At 55.5% G+C, this 20,838-nt stretch overlaps 2 protein-coding genes across 2 annotated transcripts in view; both read left to right on the top strand.

Moving 5' to 3' along the window:
- SPTBN4 (spectrin beta, non-erythrocytic 4) overlaps positions 1-8,670 on the top strand; it is a 71,483-nt gene extending 62,813 nt beyond the window's left edge. The window contains exons 29-37 of the mRNA XM_044257322.1: positions 1,063-1,201; positions 1,298-1,382; positions 1,488-1,684; positions 2,656-3,275; positions 3,965-4,034; positions 4,623-4,915; positions 6,074-6,247; positions 6,394-6,436; positions 7,619-8,670. Coding sequence (XP_044113257.1) covers positions 1,063-1,201; positions 1,298-1,382; positions 1,488-1,684; positions 2,656-3,275; positions 3,965-4,034; positions 4,623-4,915; positions 6,074-6,247; positions 6,394-6,436; positions 7,619-7,777 — 1,780 coding nt within the window. The 3' untranslated portion in view covers positions 7,778-8,670. The remainder of the gene's footprint in view (positions 1-1,062; positions 1,202-1,297; positions 1,383-1,487; positions 1,685-2,655; positions 3,276-3,964; positions 4,035-4,622; positions 4,916-6,073; positions 6,248-6,393; positions 6,437-7,618) is intronic.
- Positions 8,671-9,078: 408 nt separating this feature from the next.
- On the top strand, positions 9,079-20,146 carry SHKBP1 (SH3KBP1 binding protein 1). Its single transcript, XM_044257323.1, has 18 exons — positions 9,079-9,187; positions 9,395-9,448; positions 9,597-9,642; positions 9,751-9,824; positions 9,984-10,042; positions 10,261-10,341; positions 11,803-11,964; positions 12,057-12,147; positions 12,233-12,423; positions 12,978-13,093; positions 13,854-13,941; positions 14,055-14,171; positions 16,195-16,365; positions 17,321-17,476; positions 17,854-17,950; positions 18,983-19,161; positions 19,450-19,564; positions 19,716-20,146. Exons 1-18 carry the CDS (start codon positions 9,102-9,104, stop codon positions 19,945-19,947), a joined length of 2,115 nt encoding a protein of 704 aa, XP_044113258.1. The 5' UTR covers positions 9,079-9,101; the 3' UTR covers positions 19,948-20,146.
- The last annotated feature ends 692 nt before the right edge of the window (positions 20,147-20,838 follow it).

A 20,838-nucleotide genomic window follows, 5' to 3' on the forward strand; every position in this document is an offset into this window, starting at 1 on the left:
GTGACTGATGGATTAGCTTCAGGGGCTGAGAGAAAAAAGAAAAGACGAGTTATGGATGAATGATGGGTGAATTTACTGAGCTGGAGAATTTCAGGGGAGGGCATTCTGAGGAAATAGGAGAGAATCAGAGAGATCATTCTAGACATACCAAGTCTTAGGTAGGCATCTTATAATGCGGGACCTTCAGAAATAAGTTTGAATAAAAAAAAAAAAAGAAGTTGTTTGGACATAGTAAGTCTTATAAAGCTATATTTGCTGACTGGTGGAACCTTCAGGAATTTCGGATTTGTTTCAGACACGTGAGAGCTAAGAACAGTCCAGTGGTTATATAACACAAGCCACAAATGTGAGCCACATAGAGAATTTAAGATTTTCTTGTAACCACATCAAAAATAAGGGTACAAAGAAGCAAGCAAAAATTAATTTTAGCAATTTATTTTATTTAACCATGTAAGCCCCAAATATGATCACTTCAACATATGGTCAAAATTCAAATTATTGAGAGGGGCCTGTCTGGCTCAGTTGGTAGAGCATGTGACTCACTCTTGATCTTGGGGTCATGAGTTCAAGCCTCACGCTGCAGGTAGAGCTTACTTTAAGAAAAATTAAAAATATTTAAAAAAATATAAAAGTATTGAGATATTTTACAGTCCTCAAAATACGGTGTGTGCTCTACATTTCCACACATCTCACACACCTCAGTTCAGACCAGCCACACTTCCAGGGCTGGGTTGCTTATCTGTGTCTAGGGGCGACCTAGCGTTTGGTTAGCACAGACATTGAATGCTCAGATCACTGACTGGTCTTCAGAGGCATAGTTTCAAAAAAAACGAGAACAAAAATGGACCATGAAGTCTGAGGTTAGAATCATCAAAGTGTGACATTCTAGCACCTCAGCAAAAGTTGGATTCCCTGAGAACCTGGTCCGAGAAGGTGGGTGTCCTGTCCCAAGACGCTCAGGGAATTGGGCTCCCCGGAAGTTGCATCTGTCATGGTGGCCGGGGGCGGCTACCTGAGACTCAGATTCCTGGCCCCCGACCACCACCACCACCACCACCACAGGGATGTGTCTTCAGTGGAGGTGCTCATGAACTACCATCAGGGCCTGAAGACGGAGCTGGAGGCCCGGGTGCCCGAGCTGACGGCCTGCCAGGAGCTCGGGCGCTCTCTGCTGCTCAACAAGAGTGCCATGGCTGATGAGGTGGGCAGGGGTGCTGGGGGTCCCCCTCTGCCCTCCCTGCCCATTGCAGTGGGAGCCCCCCCCTTGACACCTTTCCTACCCATGCGCCACTCACAGATCCAGGCACAGTTGGACAAGCTGGGAACCAGGAAGGAAGAGGTGTCAGACAAGTGGGACCGCCATTGGGAATGGCTGCAGCAGAGTGAGTGGGGACCCGGACACAGAAAGCCAGAGGGTGTGGTGGGTGAGAGAAGACAGCGCCCTGTGAAGGGCCCCCATCACTCTTACCCCTGATGTCTCCCCTCAGTGCTGGAAGTGCACCAATTTGCCCAGGAGGCTGTGGTGGCTGATGCCTGGCTGACGGCCCAAGAGCCAATCCTGCAGAGCCGGGAGCTGGGCAGCAGTGTGGATGAGGTGGAACAGCTTATCCGGAGACACGAGGCCTTCCGCAAAGCGGCTGCCGCCTGGGAAGAAAGGTTCAGCTCCCTGCGGCGCTTGACCACGGTCAGCACCCCAGATCATGCCCCAGCCACCCCCACACCCATCCCTCTATGTGTGACTCGGCACCGTGTTGAGGCTGAGACAGATCCTTACTGGGCTCCCAGTCCAGTGGGGGAAGGAGGAACACCCTTGTCACCAGTGACAGCCCAGGGCTGGGATGGGGGAAACACAGGGGGCTGTGGGAGCCCAGAAGCATTTGTCTTGGTTTGGGGAGCTCTGATTTGAGACTTGAAGAATGAGAGGAGGTCCTGGGTTGAGGGGACATTCAGGAAGGAGGTGATGGAGTCAGATAGGCACCTAGAGAAAGTGATGATTTAGGCTTAGGCGATTTTTTTTTAAAAGATTTTATTTATTTGACACAGACACAGCAAAAGAGGGAACACAAGCAGGGAGGGGAGTGGGAGAGGGAGAAGCAGTGTTCCTGTATTTGACAGACAGATCACAAGTAGGCAGAGAGGCAGAGAGAGAGAGAGAGAGGAAGCAGGCTCTCCAATGAGGAGAGAACCCAATGAGGGGCTGGATCACAGGACCCTGAAATCATGACCTGAGAAGAAGGCAGAGGCCTTAACCCACTGAGCCACCCAGGCACCCCGGATTTAGGCGATTCTTAAAAGAACACTATATGCCAAGGAAAATAGGAATTAAGTTCCCGGCAGGGAAAAAGCATGGGCTCAGGCCCGGACAACCTTGCTTTTTCAATAATAGAAACTACTGAACTGTGCAGGAAGGCAGACAACCCACAGCAGTCTTCCCAGACCACCCCCCCTCAAAACACACACACACACACACAACCTTGCTTTTTCAATAATAGAAACTACTGAACTGTGCAGGAAGGCAGACAACCCACAGCGGTCTTCCCAGACCACCCCCCCTCAAAACACACACACACACACACACACACACACACACACACCTGACCCTGGAGCGCACACACACACACACACACACCCCTGACCCTGGCCCTCTGTTCCCAGATAGAGAAACTCAAGGCGGAACAGAGCAAGCAGCCCCCCACCCCACTGCTGGGGCGCAAGTTCTTTGGAGACCCCACGGAACTGGCGGCCAAAGCAGCGCCCCTCCTGCGGCCAGGGGGTTACGAGAGGGGCTTGGAGCCCCTGGCTCGCCGGGCCTCGGACACACTGTCGGCGGAGGTGCGGACCCGCGTGGGGTACGTGCGCCAGGAGCTCAAGCCTGAGCGCCTCCAGCCGCGCATCGACCGGCTGCCGGAGATCCCGGGGAGGGTGGAGCCCCCGGCCCCGCCGTCGGTACAAGAGGATGTGGCGGAGACCCCGGGGGCCCTACCGGTGGCAGAGCAGGTCCGGCTGCGGCCAGAGCGCCAGGAGTCAGCTGATCGCCCTGAGGAGCTGCCCAGGAGGCGGCGACCGGAGCGACAGGACACGGCGGATCAATCCGAGGAGGCTGCTCGGAGGCGAAGGCCAGAGCGGCAGGAGTCTGCGGAGCACGAGGCGGCACACAGCCTCACCCTGGGCCGCTACGAGCAGATGGAGCGGCGGCGTGAGCGGCGAGAGAGGCGGTTGGAGAGGCAGGAGTCCAGCGAGCAAGAGATGCCAACCAGAGGAGAGTTGGCCAAGGGGTGAGGCGCCTGTGTGCCCCGGGGAGTGAGGGAAAGGGGATGCAGAGTACCTGGAGCCTTGCAGGCCCAATGGAGAGGGCTTATAAGGCTCCGAACTGCTTCAGATACTGTCGTGGTATGGGTTTTGCAGAGGGGTAAGCTGGGGCTGAAAGGGGTTAGGGGAGGTGCCCCTTGTCTCACAGCTAGGTGGCCTGGGCAGGAATTTTGTCCTCTCTGCACCTCAGTTTCTCTACTGGGCTAGAGGTGGGACCATCTTCTCCCTGAGCAGAGATAAGAGCCTTTATTGTAGTCTTTCTCAACAGGGAGCTACTGTCATCTTCATTCTGTGAAGCCTCAGAAAGGCCAAATCACTCAGTTTGGGTGAAGCAGGACTGGAACCCAGGCCTTTTAGACCTCAGGGTTAACCAGTGTGAGGAGTGGATTGAGCCAACTGGCTGTGTCCCCAGAAAGAGGCATTTGGTTAGATATGTTTTGGAGACAATGACTTCTTGACTTCTTTTTAATTTTGTATATCATGAGCAGTTGCCAGACATGGCCCAATTATCTATGGTGTATAAGGCAAGCATCTCAGAAAGGCAGCTTGCCCAAGCGACTAGGGGCCTTGCATCTCAGGCGCCTCCAGCCAAGCAGGTTGGTCCCTGGGAGAGGGCATCCCAGTTCCATTGAGTCTTTTGGCCTCCCCCTCCCAGGAAGGCCACCCTAGCTGACATTGTGGAGCAGTTGCAGGAGAAAGAAGCAGGCCCAGCGCTCCCTGTTGGGGTAAGTTGAGCCTCAGGATGGGGGGTGGGGGTATGGGGAACCCTCTCCACCCACTGAGCAGGCATCAGGACCCAGAAGCACCAGTGCCTAGACCTGCTTTCCCCAAATCTGAGCCCTGCAGAGATTCTCAGGGGGTGATGGGGAGATCCCCCAGATGCCTCCCAAAATCTGAAAATTTTTCCTTTAGAAAGAGAAGGCCAGCAGCCTAAGGAGACTCCTACCCCCTCTACACACAGACTGCACACTCTTCCCACTCTGTCCTGGGGTCTCAGATATCATCACAGACACACACACACACACGTCCCAGATTCCTCCTACAGACAGCTGGGACACCAACCTCCCTGCATCCCCACTTCCGTAGATCTAGTGCTTTCCTCCCCAACCTTGAGAGCGATTCCAAACTTAGGAGTCCTGACAGTCTCACTCCCAACACCGGGGGGGTTCCCTAAAAGTTAAGACTCCAGCCCTGAGGTCCTCCCATACTCGCCTCCAAGACAGATGGGACCCCCAGACCCATGAATCCCCCGGAGAGATGGTCCCAACAGCCCCCCTATGGACAGCACCCCTCTTCCCCCTCCCTTCACACAGCCGTCGCTGCCTCAGCCTCGCGAGCTTCCCCCAGGCCGCCTGCCCAACGGGCTTGAGCCGCCCGAGCGGACACCTCGGCCGGACCGGCCGCGGGCGCGCGACCGGCCCAAGCCGCGACGGCGGCCGCGGCCCAGAGAGGGTGGTGAGGGCGGGGGAAGCCGGCGCTCGCGCTCCGCCCCGGCCCAGGGCGGCTCCGCCCCCGCGCCTCCGCCACCGCCCACTCACACAGTGCAGCACGAGGGCTTCCTGCTGCGCAAGCGCGAGCTCGACGCTAACCGCAAGTCGTCCAACCGGTGAGCGTGTGGGCGGGGTTTCGGAAGGCGGGTCCCAACCTCAGAGTATCCAATAAGTGACTAGATGGGGCCTTGAGGAGGGGGGTGGTACTAAACTTCAGGGAATCCGTCGGGTGGTGGGAGTAGGAGGGACCTGAAGGGGGTGGGGTTAACATCAAGCACTCAAATCTATAATTGGAGGCGCGGGACCTAGACTTAAGAGTGTCCAGTGGGCGAGGGGGTGGAGCTTAGGTGGGAGCCGGATCGGAAGAAAATGTTCCGGGTGCAAATAAGCTGCAATCCAAACTCAGCAATAAATTCAGGAGTTAACTAGAAATTAGAGAAAGTTGGATTGTGGGGTCCAGTCTACATAGTTCCAGTGGCTTGTGAGGTGGAGCCTGGAGGGGTCATCCAAACAATGAATGGGGTGGGGCCACCCTCGAAATTTCAAATTGTTGGAGTGGACAGAAGAGGTTTGAAAAGGGGCAGAGCCCGAGGTCTGAGGTCTGAGGTAGGGGGCACATGTAGATGTCCAAAGAGAGCCCAGCTCATGGTTGTCCAAGCCTTTTAATTGGGAGGCAGAATCTGGGGAGAGGTGCAGCCAAAATGCGAAGCGCTGACCAACGAGAAGATGGAGGCCTAGATATATGTGAAATGGAAGGAACAGGTTGAAATTTTGCCATGAGGCAGTCTTTCTTCCTTGCGGCAAGGCCAAGGTGGTCATAAAGAGGCACCTTCGGTGTATTTCACTCTAGAGAGACTCCCTCCTCCGCTGAGGACTTGGCTGAACGGGGAGACAGGAATTCCTCATTCCAGACACTGGACCAATATATCTCCTTTCAGGGGATTCCATGGTGGCAGGGAGGAGTGGCAAGGAACATGCCTGAGCAAAGGCTTATGGAGAGGATAGCTAAAGTCTTGTCTTCGGGAAATTTCAGCATGGGGTGTGGGGGGGGCGGATATGGAAGGACTACCCCAGCAGACTTGGAACCAGGAGTCTTAGATTCTCCCCTCAGCTCAGGAACAGACATAGGAATAGACCCGTCAGACATAGGGCCCGACTAAGACAAAGGCCCAGAGGAAGGAAGGGTCAGGCCTTTTCAGCCATGAAGTGTGTTAATGAAGAGTTCCCAGGCAGAGTGCTGTGACTCTGCCTTGAGCCCCATATCGTCGCCCCAGGTCGTGGGTGAGCCTGTACTGCGTGCTCAGCAAGGGGGAGCTGGGCTTCTACAAGGACGCCAAGGGCCCGGCGTCTGGGGGCACACACGGCGGGGAGCCACTGCTCAGCCTGCACAAGGCCACCAGCGAGGTGGCTAGTGACTACAAGAAAAAGAAGCACGTCTTCAAGCTCCAGTGAGCCCCCCAATGGGCAGGAGGGAGGGATCCGAGGCCCAACTTCCCCCTCCCAGCAATACCCTGCTCCCCTGGAGGCTAGCTGGTGGATGGGTGGGCCGGGCCCCTGCCCCAGATTCCCCAAGTCCTGTTGTCCCCTCCTACAGGACCCAGGATGGCAGCGAGTTTTTGCTCCAGGCTAAAGATGAGGTGAGATCTGGTCCTTTCTCTCCCATATCTGGACCTCAAGAACTACCTGGTTAACTGGTTCCTGGCACAGAGCAATGGAGCTGTGAGCCAGAGACACAAACCAGAGTCACCAGACTGTGATTGGAAAGCCCACTGGGAGTGAGAACCCAGAGGAAGTTCTTAACCTATATAGGGAGGAGGGGGGACAAGGAATGGGAAGGCTGCCTGGAGGCCCCAGAACAAAGTCCAACCTCCTTGCCTCAGCCTCTGAGAGGACACCAGACAGATAAGAGTGGGAGTTAGCTAAAAAGGGATGGTGCAAGCAGAGAGAACTGCCAAGGGCAGAGAACCAGAGGTGCTGAAATGCAAAGCATTAACTGTGCTGGTGAAGGGTTCAAAGAAGGATCCCAGGAAGGTTCCCAGGGGCTGGATCTCACAGATCATTGTGGGCCATTTGGAGGAGGTTGGAGTTTGTCCTAAGGACACTGGGGAGCCATGGCAGAATTTTGAGCAAGGTTGGGGAGGGGGTGATGAAGTTTACAGTGATGTATAAGAAAGATCTCCCTGGTAATATGCAGGGTAGACTAGGGGAAGGGAGCCAGGACAGGGACCCACGTGGGGACTGCACAAGGCTGGACCCCAGCTGACCTGTGGGAGGGGAGGAATTGGCTGAGAATGAACCTTGGGACTGGGGCTAAGGAGTAAGGTCAGGGGAGGAGGAGCAGGAATGGCGATGGTTTAAAGAGACGTTGAAAATAATAATGCTTGTTATTCATCCTTACAAGAAGCTCTGGAGTAGGCCTGTATTCTCTCCATGCCTTCTTATTTTTAAGACGGGAATAAAAATAGTTTTCCATTCTAGGGTTCTTGTGAGAAGTAAGCAAGCTGATACATACAGAGCCACTTCTGTGGCCTGGTGAACGTCAGTGCTCTGGAAATGTCTGTTGATGTTACTGGTTTTTTGTTGTTTATCTCTATAGTGGGAATATAATCCTACTGCCTAAGATTAAGTGAATCAATCCACAGAAGCACTTAGAACAGAGCGTGGCACATATTAAGGGCTATGTAACTGTTTGCATTATTATGATCAACCAATTTAAGATTGGAAAACTTATGGTCAGAGGGCGGTCCCATTCCAGGCCCATCTATTACTTAGTCTCCCTTCTTCCAAGTCTGGACTCTGTGCCCTATTTCTCTCTCTAGGAGGAGATGAACGGCTGGCTGGAGGCTGTGGCCGCTTCCGTGGGAGAACACGCTGAGATCGCCCGCTGGGGACAGACACTACCCACCACGTCCTCCACAGACGAGGGCAACCCTAAGCGAGAGGCAGGGGAGCGCAGGGCCAGCGGGCGCCGGAAGTGACTTCCCAGCCCCTGGGCCTGACACAATCCCCGCCCCTTCTCTCCGCACTGTGGGCACAAAGACACTTTCTCTTCCGCAGGGGCGGGAGCCCCTAGTTCTACCGACACTGCGGACACACGCGCCAAGATGGGCACTGGAAAGGAGGGGACTTATGCACTCCAGGAAGTGGTGGGGGGATTGCTGCCCCTATAGCCATATCTCGGCCCCTTCCTGCTCGCCACCCCACCCCAGGTGCTGGGGCTTCATTATTTTTATGCAATAACTGAGTTGGGGGGGGCGGGTAAAGGGGCCAGTTGAGCCAAGCCCCCTGCCCGGATCTCCGGATCCTGCCCCAAGAAGCTGGGGTGGTAGGGGCGATAATTCCTGCCCCCACCCTCCGCCCTAGGGATGGGCACGGGGCCGCTGGTGAGGTCCCCTGGACCATCCAGGGTGCTAGGGGGTGGGGAGGGGACGCCTCCTCCCCGCCTTTACCTCACTTCCAATGCTGCCTTGATCTCTGTCTGGGTAGGGGGAGTGAAGGGGCCTTGGCCCCTGCACTCCGCCGTCTCAGAGCCATGCGGTTAATTCCTGACTTAGTTTATTTTTGCAAAACGTCAACCTTCTCCTCCCCCGCCCCGCATCCGCGAAGGCTTTTAATGGGAGGGGCGTCAAAGCTCAAAACCGTCTCCCTCTCGCCTCCCCCCTCCAGCTGTAAAGGCCACTTTGTGAGGGGAGGGGCGAGGGGAAGCCCCCCCGCATGCTTCTGGCAGGAGCACCTCCCTAGGCAGTGGGGGAACCGGGTTGTGGGCAGCCCCCATGGCCGCCTGGAGGAGACGCTGGGGCCCGGGGGTGTGGGGCGGTGTGGCAGGCGCACACTGTATGTACCTATAATAAATCCTTTGGCTTTGACGGTCTATGCGGGTTTGTTCGCATTTCATGGGCGGCGCCTGGGAGGATGTGTGGAGCGGAGTGGAGGGGGCGGAGCAGGGAAAGACTGACTACAGAGAACGTTTAGATATCCTCTTGGTGTGTGCTCATTTAGGGATCTAAACACAAGTCTCCGACGAAACACCTAGATTCTATTCTTAAAATGGGAATCCGAAGGATAGCGGAATTTTCGCTAACCCTTGTAGCTAAACTTCCCCAAAGGGGCCTTGCGGTACGTCCCGTCCAGCACACGAAAGGCGAGTCCCTTTAAGGAGGCGGAGAATTTAACTGCGACGGGTGAGCTCTTTGTCCAATCGCCGGCGGCTCCGGAGTTTCCAGGCCAATGAGCAGGCGGTGAGGGCGGGGCCCGAGTACAGACCCGGAAGCGGGTGCTGGCCAGCCGGCTCGCCCGGGGGCCATGGCAGCCACGGCGCCTGCAGCCGAGGGGGTCCCAGGTCGGGGGCCTCCCGGGGAGGTGATTCATCTGAACGTGGGAGGCAAGAGGTGAGTGTAGGAGATTCCTGAGACCCCCCCCCACCCCGGGGGCGGAGAGCGGAATGGGAGTACCTGCCTCTCCCGGGGGGAATCCTTGTCCATCAGGGATTGCTCCGCCTCTTTCTGAAGGGGCGAGTGCCTGGTCTGACGCCCTGGGGTTAGGAGCCGCATTCCTTACCCTTCCTCCCTCGCGTCTGCTTACTTTCCCCCGCTTAGATTCAGTACCTCTCGTCAGACTCTCACCTGGATCCCAGACTCCTTCTTCTCCAGGTGATCGGGAGAGTGAGTTTGGGGCGGGCTGTGGGGGGTCGAGAAGAAACAGTATGGGGAACCCTAATTCCCCCACTCACCCTCCCCACCGCCCCCCCAACACACACACCGTGGCCCGTGACACCTGCTCTGTGTCCCCTCCCTGCAGTCTTCTGAGCGGACGCATCTCTACACTGAAAGATGAGACCGGAGCCGTGAGTAGGGCATAGACCTGAAACGGGGCAGCAGGGCTAGGAGGAGGGACAGGACACCCGCTCAGTCGCGCTCTTTGCCCCATCCATCCTCTGCCTCCCTTCCCGCAGATCTTCATCGACAGGGACCCCACCGTCTTCGCCCCCATCCTCAACTTCCTGCGCACCAAAGAGTTGGACCCCAGGTTTGCATGGGCATAAAAGGACCCCACCATCTTCCCGTCTTCACCTTCTTCCCCTCAGAATGTTCACTTAAGCTCTTCCATCCTATTTAAATCGCGCTCAGAATTCACTACCCATTCCCACTCCCCAGACTCTGACTCTTAGTCAATTCTGCTACCCAGGGGTGTCCACGGTTCCAGCCTCCTCCACGAAGCCCAGTTCTATGGGCTCACTCCTCTGGGTAAGTGGGGACCACATTAGATCTTCATTGCACGGAAAACGAGCCCCAGCTCTCCTGATGCTCCCTCTCCCCACTCTCCTGAAGGAAGTTTGGGTTAGAGCTGAGAGCACTGGAATTGGTCCTGGGTCTCAGGGGGAGTGGTGGAGAATGAGCTAGGCGAAGAGGATAGGATCTGCTTTAGGACTCTCCAAGTCCCAGTTTGAGTTATTCTGCCTCAGTTCGCCGCCTGCAACTGCGGGAGGAGTTGGACCGGTCTTCTTGTGGAAGCGTACTCTTCAATGGTTACCTGCCTCCACCAGGTGGGCACAACTAAAGGATGGAGGGGAGGGAGGGTGGACTAAAGACTAGTCGCAGCCCTTGGGGGCCTGTGCTGGGAGCCCTGACACACTATGGGAATTGTAGTCCTATATCACAGGCCAGACTGATGGAAAGGAAGTAGGAAACAGCCTTTCCAGTGAGGCAGTGGTCCAGCTAGCCCCACAGAGGCTCAGAAGTATGCCTTAAATCTGAAGGGGGTTTCAGTCCAGGTTTGATTTCCCTGTGGGGAAGCTTAGGAAGGACTGGGGTCTTTTGCATGGAAGGGAGAAAAGGGGAGTTATTGGCTATAATTGCCATGGGACCTTGGATTGGTTGCCCCACTGGGCATAGAAAATATGCCCCAGTGGTTATCAGAACTGCAGTCCGCTAGGTTTGTTGATGAGTAGAAGGAACAAAATGGGGAAGTTTGATTTATGACTATTTCCCTAACCTCAGTCAATACCGACCTTCATGAAGTTTGCCAAATGCGAAGATCTCTGCTTTTGTTTTTTAAACTTAGTTTTACTGTGTTGTTTTTAAAAAGTAATTGTTTAAAGTTTATTTATTGATTTAAGTAATCTTTATGCCCCACATGGGGCTCAGACTCACAAACCTGAGATCAAGAGTCCCATGCCCGGGGCGCCTGGGTGGCTCAGTGGGTTAAAGCCTCTGCCTTCGGCTCGGGTAGTGATCCCAGGGTCCTGGGATGGAGCCCCGCATCGGGCTCTCTGCTCAGTGGGGAGCCTGCTTCCTCCTCTCTCTCTGCCTCCTTGTGATTTCTGTCAAATAAATAAATAAATCTTTAAAAAAAAAAAAAAAGAGTCCCATGCCCTCCCAACTGAGCCAAGCACAGTGCCTGGCACAAGAGCCATTTTACATAGGAGTTTTATATCACTGCCTTTATACCATGAATAAGTAAACGTGAAAATGAAACCCCCCCAAATACCAGTGTTGTAATGCTTTTGCCTGCCAAGAAGATAGGCTTCCATTTCTTTTTTTTTTTTTTTTTTAAGATTTTATCTATTTGACAGAAGGAGTAAATGAGAGAGAGAACAAGCACAAGCAGGGGGAGGGGCAGACAGGAGCCTTATGTGGGGCTCGATCCCAGGACCCTGGGATCATGACCTGAGCCAAATGCAGCCGCTTAACTGACTGAGCCACCCCGGCACTCTATCCTTCCATTTGTTAAAACAGATTAGCAAACACTGAAAAGGCAGCCTGTGAGGGCAGCACCAAACTGATTCATCCTTTGTGATGGGCTCAAAGGAACCCAAAAGGGAGTAACTTGCTATGTGATTCAGTGTCATTGAATGCAGTGTCCCCACACCACCTAAAATCTTTTCCCCAGGAGACTCTGCCCCACCTGGGGGGAATTCAGTATCTGGCATATTTTAAGTGCTCACGACGTGGCCATTAGTACTATTGTTACCATTATTGTCACTCTGCTCTTGTCCCTGCCATAGTGTTCCCAGTGAAGCGGCGGAACCGGCACAGCCTAGTGGGGCCCCAGCAGTCAGGGGGACGCCCAGCCCCCGTTCGACGCAGCAACACCATGCCCCCCAACCTGGGCAATGCGGGGCTGCTGGGCCGCATGCTGGATGAGAGAGCCCCGCCCTCCCCTTCGGGTACTTTGCAGTCCCCTGGGAGGCTGGGGCAGCTAGTGGGACCCCTGCAACCCTGACCCTGTCCTGATCCCCATTCTTCCTACCCCCTCAAGGGCTTCCGGAGGAGCCGGGGATGGTGCGCCTGGTGTGTGGGCATCACAACTGGATCGCTGTGGCTTACACCCAGTTCCTTGTCTGCTACAGGTGTTTGGGGAGGGTGGTGGCCCAAGGCTGTGGATTGTGGGGGAGGGATCACGGTGACCATTGATGATATCCCCCCATCCCCCAGGCTCAAGGAAGCCTCTGGCTGGCAGCTGGTGTTTTCCAGTCCACGCCTGGACTGGCCCATTGAGCGACTGGCGCTCACGGCTCGGGTGCTTGGTGGGGCTTTGGGTGAGCATGACAAGATGGTGGCAGCAGCCACAGGCAGCGAGATCCTGCTGTGGGCTCTACAGGCCGAAGGTGGTGGCTCCGAGATAGGTAGGATACCAGGACTTTTCCAGAACCTCCTGCCCTTTAGAATTATACTTCAACCTCTGGTCTCTTAGAATTCTCTATCCCACTGGAACCCTGTGGCCCATTCAAACAACCCACCGCATACGGTTCTCACACCCATAAAGATTCTTTGCATTATTAAGATGTTCCTACCCTTTAGAATTCTGTATCCTGTTAGAATGCCTCAGCTTGTAGAAAAATCCACTCACATAGAATCCTCCCCTCTGTCAGAATTCCCTGCCCTGTTAGATCTCCATGTCGATAGAATCCCAGGGCCTGTTAGAATCGGTATTCCCATTAGAAATCTCTATTTGGGGAAAAAAAAAAAATCTCTATTTGCCTTGTTGAAAATCTCCACCGTGTTAGAATTCCACGCCCCATCAAGAATCTGGCTTATATAATCCTCTGTAATTCCTGCTGGAATCTTCTGTAAAGATTCCACCGCCCAGCTGAAGCCTCCGGGCCTTGGAATTCTTCCTGCCCCCTCCCTTTTCCCTCATGAGGTGGGGTCCTGGCTAAGTGCTCCTTGCCCTCTGCAGGCGTCTTCCATCTGGGGGTGCCCGTGGAGGCCTTATTCTTCGTTGGGAACCAGCTCATTGCCACAAGCCACACGGGACGCATCGGGGTGTGGAATGCTGTCACCAAGCACTGGCAGGTCAGGGTGCTGGCTGGCCTGGCTGCCTCTTTCCCAGGTGTCCAAACCATACAGACCCAGGGAGGGGTGCCTTTCTGCTCTGCCCCCCTGGAGAGAGACAGAGAACCCAGTGGTGGGCCAGATCCTGGTGGGAGTGCTGGCAGGAGAAAGGCCTAAGGGATGTCAGATCAGGGAGGCCTTCTGGAAGAGGGGCTGCCGAGCTGACAGGAAAGATGATGGATTTGCAAAGGAGGAGAGTGGATTCTCCAGGCACTGAACAGGGGAGCGGGTGAGTGGAGACGCTGTAGGAGGCAGAAAGCCAGGGGGAGACATGCAAATGTCTGTCATTCCCCCTGCACCCTCCCAAACCCTGTCTAAATGGAAAGAAAAGTACATCTCCAGTGTGGCTTTCTCCCGTCCAGTGTGTTTGGGAGGGACAGACAGAGATAGACGGAAACAGACAAATAGAAGTAGAGGAAGTCGGAAAGGGGACAGAGAGCCGGAAGGGTAGACAGAGGGAAGGGCGGTACGGTGAAGGGATGCAGAGAGATAGACAGAGGGGACTAAAAAAAGCCAGAAAGACAGAGTCAAAGAGAGGCCAAGAGACAGAGGCCTCAGAGATTTCTAGAGATGGAGAGACACAGATGGAGATAGGCCTGGAGCAGGTAAGGCTGGAGAGAGGCAGGCCTAGAAACCCTGGGAGTGTTCTGGAGTTGGGGGGTGGATGCCCTGAGGGGTGCTGTGCCCGGCCCCCAGCCACAGCCAGTCCTGCCTGCGCCAGGTCCAGGAGGTACAACCCATCACCAGCTATGACGCAGCGGGTTCTTTCCTTCTCCTGGGCTGCGACAACGGCTCCATCTACTACGTGGGTAAGCAGCAGCCAGCCCCCCTCATGCCCCAGAACCTTCCTGGGGAAGCGGAAAAGGAGGGGAAAGCCTAGGTGGCTTGAACAAGCCCATCCAACCCTCCCTGCCCAACCCAGATGTGCAGAAGTTTCCCCTGCGCATGAAAGACAATGATCTCCTTGTCAGTGAGCTCTACCGGGACCCAGCAGAGGATGGAGTCACAGCCCTCAGCGTCTACCTCACCCCCAAAACCAGTAAGCTCTGATGGGCTCCCCACTCTGCCATCAACCCCTGCCCCCAGCTCGCTCCCCACCACTTATGTAGCTTGACCCAGTGAGATTTGGCTGGGGGCAGGGCTGGGGGTTGGGGAGGGAGGGGGATGCGGGGATGGAGATTCAACTCTTGTTTAGTCATTCATCAAACACTCACTGAGCATCATTTGTGTGAAAGCACTCTTCCAGGTGCTGCACCATGGCAGACCCCTCCGACTGGGGGCAGAACTGGCCACTAGTAGTTCACCTTGGGTTTTTTTTTTTCACCTCTGCATTTAGGGCATGACACCTATGCGCTCATAAAACAAAGAAGGTGCACGTTTTCTAGTTCTTTCACTCGGGCAGTTTTTTGTTGTGGTTTCTTGACTTCAAATCCAGAGCAATAGGTTCCTTTTTGTTTGTTTGTTTGTTTTGGAGCTGTGATTCACCTAGTGGAGCATTCCTCATTTTAAAGTGTGCACTTCAGTGATTTTTAGGAGATTCACACTGTTGTGCACACATCACTACCGTGTCATTCCTGAGCAGGATTTTTATCACCCGAAAAATGAACCCTGAACTCTTTAGCTGTCATACCCTGTTCTCCCTCCTGACAGCCCCCAGATACCTAATTTATTTTCTCTTCTGTGGATTGGCTGATTCTGGACATTTCATGTACACAGGACATGGGACCATAACAATCTGGCTTTTTTCACCTAGATAATGGCAAAAATTTATTTTTTTTCTTTCTTTCTTCTTTTTTTTTTTTAATGGGGATTGCTTTCTGGATCTTGAGTCCTTGCCTGTTCCCAGGTTTTGAAGGTTTTCCCCTCTACTTTCTCCTAGAGGCTTTGCAGTTTTAGCTTTCTTTTTTTTTTTAAGATTTTATTTATTTATTTGACAGAGTGAGAAAGATCACAAGTAGGCAGAGAGGCCAGCAGAGACAGGGAAGCAGGCTCCATGCTGAGCAGAGAGCCCAATGCGGGGCTCAATCCTAGGACCCTGAGGTCATGACCTGAGCTGAAGGCAGAGGCTTAACCACCTGAGCCATCCAGACGTCCCCAGTTTTAACTTTTTAAAGATTTTATTATTTATTTGACAGAGATCACAAATAGGTGGAGAGGCAGGCAGAGAGAGGGGGAAGCAGGCTCCCTGCTGAGCAGAGAGCCCTATGTGGGGCTTGATCCCAGGACCCTGGGATCATGACCTGAGCTGAAGGCAGAGGCTTTAACCCACTGAGCCACCCAGGCACCCCCAGTTTTAACTTTTTATACACAGGTTTCTGCTACCTTTACCATTACCTTTTATGTATGGTGTGAGGTAAGGCTCACAGTTCATTTTTTTTCCCCAGCAGCAGTAAAAGAGTAACACACCTAACTTCCCACTGTCATCCCCTTTCCTCCACGGAGGACCCCTTGCTCATTTCATGTATTTATTCCTTTCTTCCCCAGCCCCCACCGTGCCGCGTGCCACCATACTGTCATTTCTCTCTTCATTTGTTTGTGTCCTTACAAGATGGGTGTTGTCAGCAGGCTTTGAAATTGCAGAAATGGGCCTGGGTGTATATGTCACTTGTCCCCTTCCTTTTTTGCCCACCCTGCCTTAGGCTTAATGTCCATCTGTGTGACTGTGCACGATCCTAATCCAAGGTTTTGAGCTGCTGCACAAAATACAAAAACCACATTTTACCTACCCACATTCCTTAAGATGGTCCATTAAGTCTCCAACCATTGCAAAATAATCATTCCCCTCTGGAAGGTGGTGAAGGTGGGCAGTCCCTCAGACACCAAGTTGCATTTTCTTGTCTTACTGTCCGTCTGCTTATATGTCTCTGTTTTTCAGTCTTTTGCTCTGTAACCCCATCTCCCTCTGTGTCTGTCGGTCATTTTGGCCCTCTCCGAGATCCAGTTTCTTGGTTCCCATTTCCTCCCTGTTTCTCTATGAGCTCTGTCTCTGTCTCTCTCTTGTTTTCTGTCTCTGCTTCTCTCTCTCTGATTGGTCCCTCTCTTCGTCCTTGGCCCCTCCCCAGGTGACAGTGGGAACTGGATTGAGATTGCCTATGGTACCAGCTCTGGGGGCGTGCGGGTCATCGTCCAGCACCCTGAAACAGTGGGCTCAGGGCCCCAGCTTTTCCAGACCTTCACTGTGCACCGCAGCCCCGTCACCAAGATCATGCTCTCAGAGAAGCACCTCATCTCAGGTGGGCCTCGCCGGGCTGTCCCCACTGCCCGTCTCCCTGCAGGATGGTGGCCCAGAAGGGAGTGTGAAACCAGGGAGTGACAGAGAGAATTTTAACCTGGAATGGTAATTGCAGAAGTGGGAGAATCCTATAAAGGGACCCATCCAGGCGAGAGCGAGTAATTCACCAAGTCTACAAACATTGATGGAGCAACTGTCGTGGGCCAGGCACCGGGGATACAGTGGTGGACGAGACAGGCCAAATCCCTATCCCTGGGGAGCTCATGTTCTGCTGGGGGTGGCAAATGATAAATACATCAGAATAGAAACCACCAACAAGCAGTGATGAAGACCAAGAATAAAAAATCAGAGCTGTATGCATGGCTAGAGCACAGTGGGGTCACTGGGGAAGGAGTTTGGAGCTGAAACGAAGGAGTGGGCAGGGCAGCTTGATGGGGACAGCCGTTCCAGCAGAGGGAACAGGCATTGCAAAGGCTCTGAGCTGGGAGGGTGATGGATGGATCTGAGTGGGGAGCAGGGAGCCCCTGTGCCTGGAGTGGCAAGGGTGACAGAGCCACGTAGGACTTTGTCCTTGACCCTTATTGGGAAGGAGTCTCTGGAAGGAATGCTGTGAGCAGAGGAGGGCCATGTGTTCACAGGGTCCCTCTGGCTGCGTGTGGGGACAGACCCTGGGGGCAGGACAGGAGCAGGGAGTCCAGGGAGGAGGAAGTGATGATGGACAGGACCAGGGTGGGGACAGTGATGGGGTTAGGTGAGATCAGGCTCTGGAATGATTCTGGAGGCAGAGCCAAGAGGATTTTTAGCCATTCGGTGTTCTGGGGCATTCTCTAAAGGGGAGGAATTCATAGGGGCCCGCATCGGGACACCTTCATGGGGGTCCTCCTGGGGCTCGAGAGTATGGGGTGGTGGGGATGCCATAGCTGGCCTGACCTGCTGCCCACCCTCTTGCTCCCCAGTCTGTGCCGACAACAACCATGTGCGCACGTGGTCCGTGACTCGCTTCCGGGGCATGATTTCCACCCAGCCTGGCTCCACCCCGCTCGCTTCCTTCAAGATCCTGGCACTGGAGTCGGCCGACGGGCATGGTGGCTGCAGCGCCGGCAATGACATTGGTGCCTACCAGCCACTGGCCCCTGGCCCCTGGCCCCATGCACCCTGCCTGACCCCCACTGGCTGCCAGTGGCCCCTTCCCCAGCCTGGTGGACCTCCATTCTCTTCCCAGCACCCCCAACCCCGTTGAATTCTGTTATCCCATTGTGTCCTCTGACTGCCCCCTGACCTGGGCTCCCCGACCCTGCATCCCTGAACTCCACTGACTGTTGCTAACCCCTGGCCCTCTCTGAGCTCACCCAATTCCAGAAACCTGGGAATGGGGACCTAGGGTCCTGGGAGGGTCTCATCCACGGGGAAGGAGTCAGAGCCTGGGAGTCTGGAGTCCCAGGGACCCCTGCTGGTCCTGACTCCCCTGCCCCCCATCATCCTGGCGCAGGCCCCTACGGTGAGCGGGATGACCAGCAGGTGTTCATTCAGAAGGTGGTGCCAAGCGCCAGCCAGCTCTTTGTTCGTCTTTCGTCCACTGGGCAGAGGTGAGGACCATCCCATCAAACAGGGTGCAGGGAGTGGTCAGAGGAGAAGGCAGGATAACAGCTGGGTCATGGAGGCCAAAAGCGGGGTCCTAGCCGAGGGACCCCTGAAGGAGCAAGGGCTAGGAGGAAGCCTGAGGCCTGGCCTGGGTTCGGGGGCTGGAGGAAGCAAAGGGGTGACACATATGGGTGGCAGTGACGCAGGAGAAACCCCAGGCGCCTGTGCTGGATGTCAGGCAGATGGCCCAGGGTGATCAGGGCCTGGTGTGGGGGCAGGGGGCACAGGCGCGGGTGTCTGGGCCAGGGGGTGGGGTGCAGGCTGCGGGCTGCTGTAGGAGCCCTAAGGGGGTGCTCACCCTAACCTGGGAGGGGGGTCTGTGAGGCTTTTCTTGAGGAGGGAGTCCTGAGGTTCTCAAGGCTAGAAGTGACCAAATAGGACATCCAGTGGGGTGCAGCGTGGTCCAGGGGCTGGAACAGTGGCCAGGTTGTAAGGGGGGGCGCAGGGCGATCCTGTGGAAGAGTGGAGAGAGATTGCCTGGAGCGTGGCCACCGCAGGGGCTGGGCTGGAGGTTGGCACTGGGGACCCATGGTCACTGGGGGGGGCGGGGGCTGGACTGGAGGTTGGCTAGGAGCCACAAAGCCCAGGGAGGAGGCTGGGGCAGGTGCCTGGCCTGAGCAGGCAGTGCTCAACTGGGTCAGACAGGAGGGGAGGAGGGGCCCCTGGGAGAGATGCTGGAGGAGGAGGGGACTGGTTGGGGGGGAACGATAGGAGATGAGGGAGGTGCCCAGGATGACTCAGGCCTTCCCTGCAGTGGGACCAGGGGAGAGCAGCAGATGTGGGGGAGAATCCCTCCTGAGGCAGCAGCACCCAGAGAGAGAACACGGGGTGGGGGGCAGCAGGGTGGGTAAGGAGCCTTGGGATGGTGGTTGCAAAGGCAGGAACTGAGGCCATAACAGTGAGGTCTGAAGCCCTGGAAGGGTGTAAGGACAAGATGACTAGCCACGGCCAGGGTGACCCCCTCCCCTCTGTCTCAGGGTGTGCTCCGTGCGCTCAGTGGACGGCTCCCCCACCACTGCCTTTACGGTGCTGGAGTGTGAGGGCTCCCGGCGGCTTGGCTCTCGGCCCCGGCGCTACCTGCTCACCGGCCAGGCCAACGGCAGCCTGGCCATGTGGGACCTCACCACTGCCATGGACGGCCTCGGCCAGGCCCCTGGTACTCCCTGCCCCGCCTCAGTGCTGTCCCAGAACCCCCCAGTCCCCACTCCAGCCCCTCTCCTCAAACCCCTTCATCAGTCTCCCTCCCTAAGCCCTTGGCCTCTGACCCCTTTCCTCTGCCTTTGAACCCTACCTTGCCCCAGGGTGTCAACCCCACCCTCTTAGCTTCTGACCCCTGGACCTCTGCCTTTTTTCTCCCGTCCTGACCTCAGCCCTTGCACATGACCCTTGTCCCTTGCCCAGTGATCCTTGTCTTGCCCCCCTGACCCACTTCCGTGCCCCCCAGCCGGTGGCCTGACAGAGGAAGAGCTGATGCAGCAGCTGGAGCAGTGCGAGCTGGCGCCCCTGTCTGCCTCCAGGAGCTCCCTCCGGAGCCCCTCCCCCCGCAGCTCTGTCACCAGGTAGGCCTGACTCCACTTCCCCTTTGTGCAGTGGGGGAGGGGGCCCAATAGGGCTGTGGGGTAGGGGTAGGGGGGGTGCTGGTGAGCAGCAACCCCTCACCAGCCCAGGATGACCCACCGTGACCCTCATCACCGCCCCCTGCCCCCCCAGTCTTCACTTGGCCTCCAGCAGCACCTCCTTGTCTGGCCGGCGCGGGAGCCCAAGCCCCCCACAGGCTGAGGCCCGGCGTCGTGGGGCAGGTAACTTCGTGGAACGCTGCCAAGAACTGGTGCGGGCTGGGCCAGAGCCCCGCCGGCCACCAACACCAGCCCCTCGGCCTGCCACGGGTCTGGGAGCCCCCCTTGCACCCCCCAAGGTGAAGCTCAACGAAACTTCCTTCTGAACACAGCTACCATGGTGCCTTTGGATACCCAGATCCTGGGGGTGGGGGGTCAGGGGACCTCTGGTGCCTCCCTGCTTCCTGTCAGAGCCCTGGGTTCAGGGCCAGGGCCTCCTTGGAATGGTCACTGTTACTAAGCCCCCACTGCCCCCCCTTTTCTGGAACCAAAGCCACCCTCCCCTAATAAAGTTCTCACTGCCAACACCTTGCCGACAGAGAGATCACAAGTAGGCAGAGCAGCAGGCAGAGAGAGAGGGGAAAGCAGGCTCCCTGCTGATCGGGGCTCCATCCCAGCCAAAGGCAGAGGCTTAACTCACTGAGCCACCCAGGTACCCCAACCTTGCTGACATTCTTAGAAGGTTTGGGAACCCCCAGGGAAAGGGTGGGAGAGATGTGGGGACCAACCAGATGTCTGGCTATAGATTCAAGAACATCTGGCTGTCTTTCGGTTTAAGCGAAGAAGGGGAATATAATGGTTTACCCCTGGTTTCAGGCATAGTTGGATCCAGGGATTCAAAAACCCATCCAGAACGTCTTTCCATCTTTTGGCTTTGCTTGCCTCTGGCTGCATCATTCTCAGTCAGGTTTTCCCCTCTGGGTGCCAAGATGACTCCAGGTACCTCCTTAGCAACTTTTTTCCTCTCCAGCATCAGCAAAAAAAAAAAAAAAAAAAAAAAAATCACATGCCCTATTCTTACTGGCTCCAATGTAGTCAGATGACCACCCCTGAACCAATCACTATGCCCCGTGTGATGGAGGACTTCCACTGTTCCAAGGGTCCTGTGCTCTCACAAGCCAGGAGGTGAGATCATTCCTCCCCTCCAACAGGAGGAGGAGTTCCTGAAAGGTGAATCAGGGTACTGTTCCCACAAGCGGGGATGGATGGCTGCAGGT

Source organism: Neovison vison, chromosome 7 (assembly GCF_020171115.1).
Source record: "Neovison vison isolate M4711 chromosome 7, ASM_NN_V1, whole genome shotgun sequence".
Taxonomy (NCBI): domain Eukaryota; kingdom Metazoa; phylum Chordata; class Mammalia; order Carnivora; family Mustelidae; genus Neogale; species Neogale vison.

What these genes read in the sequence shown, in the direction of transcription:
- SHKBP1 (XM_044257323.1), top strand. Translation starts at nt 9,102, where the DNA reads ATGGCAGCCACGGCGCCTGCAGCCGAGGGGGTCCCAGGTCGGGGGCCT. An exon ending in CTGAACGTGGGAGGCAAGAG is followed by an intron (nt 9,188 to 9,394) that starts GTGAGTGTAGGA and finishes TCCCCCGCTTAG; the next exon opens with ATTCAGTACCTCTCGTCAGA. An exon ending in CGGCCTCGGCCAGGCCCCTG is followed by an intron (nt 19,162 to 19,449) that starts GTACTCCCTGCC and finishes CGTGCCCCCCAG; the next exon opens with CCGGTGGCCTGACAGAGGAA.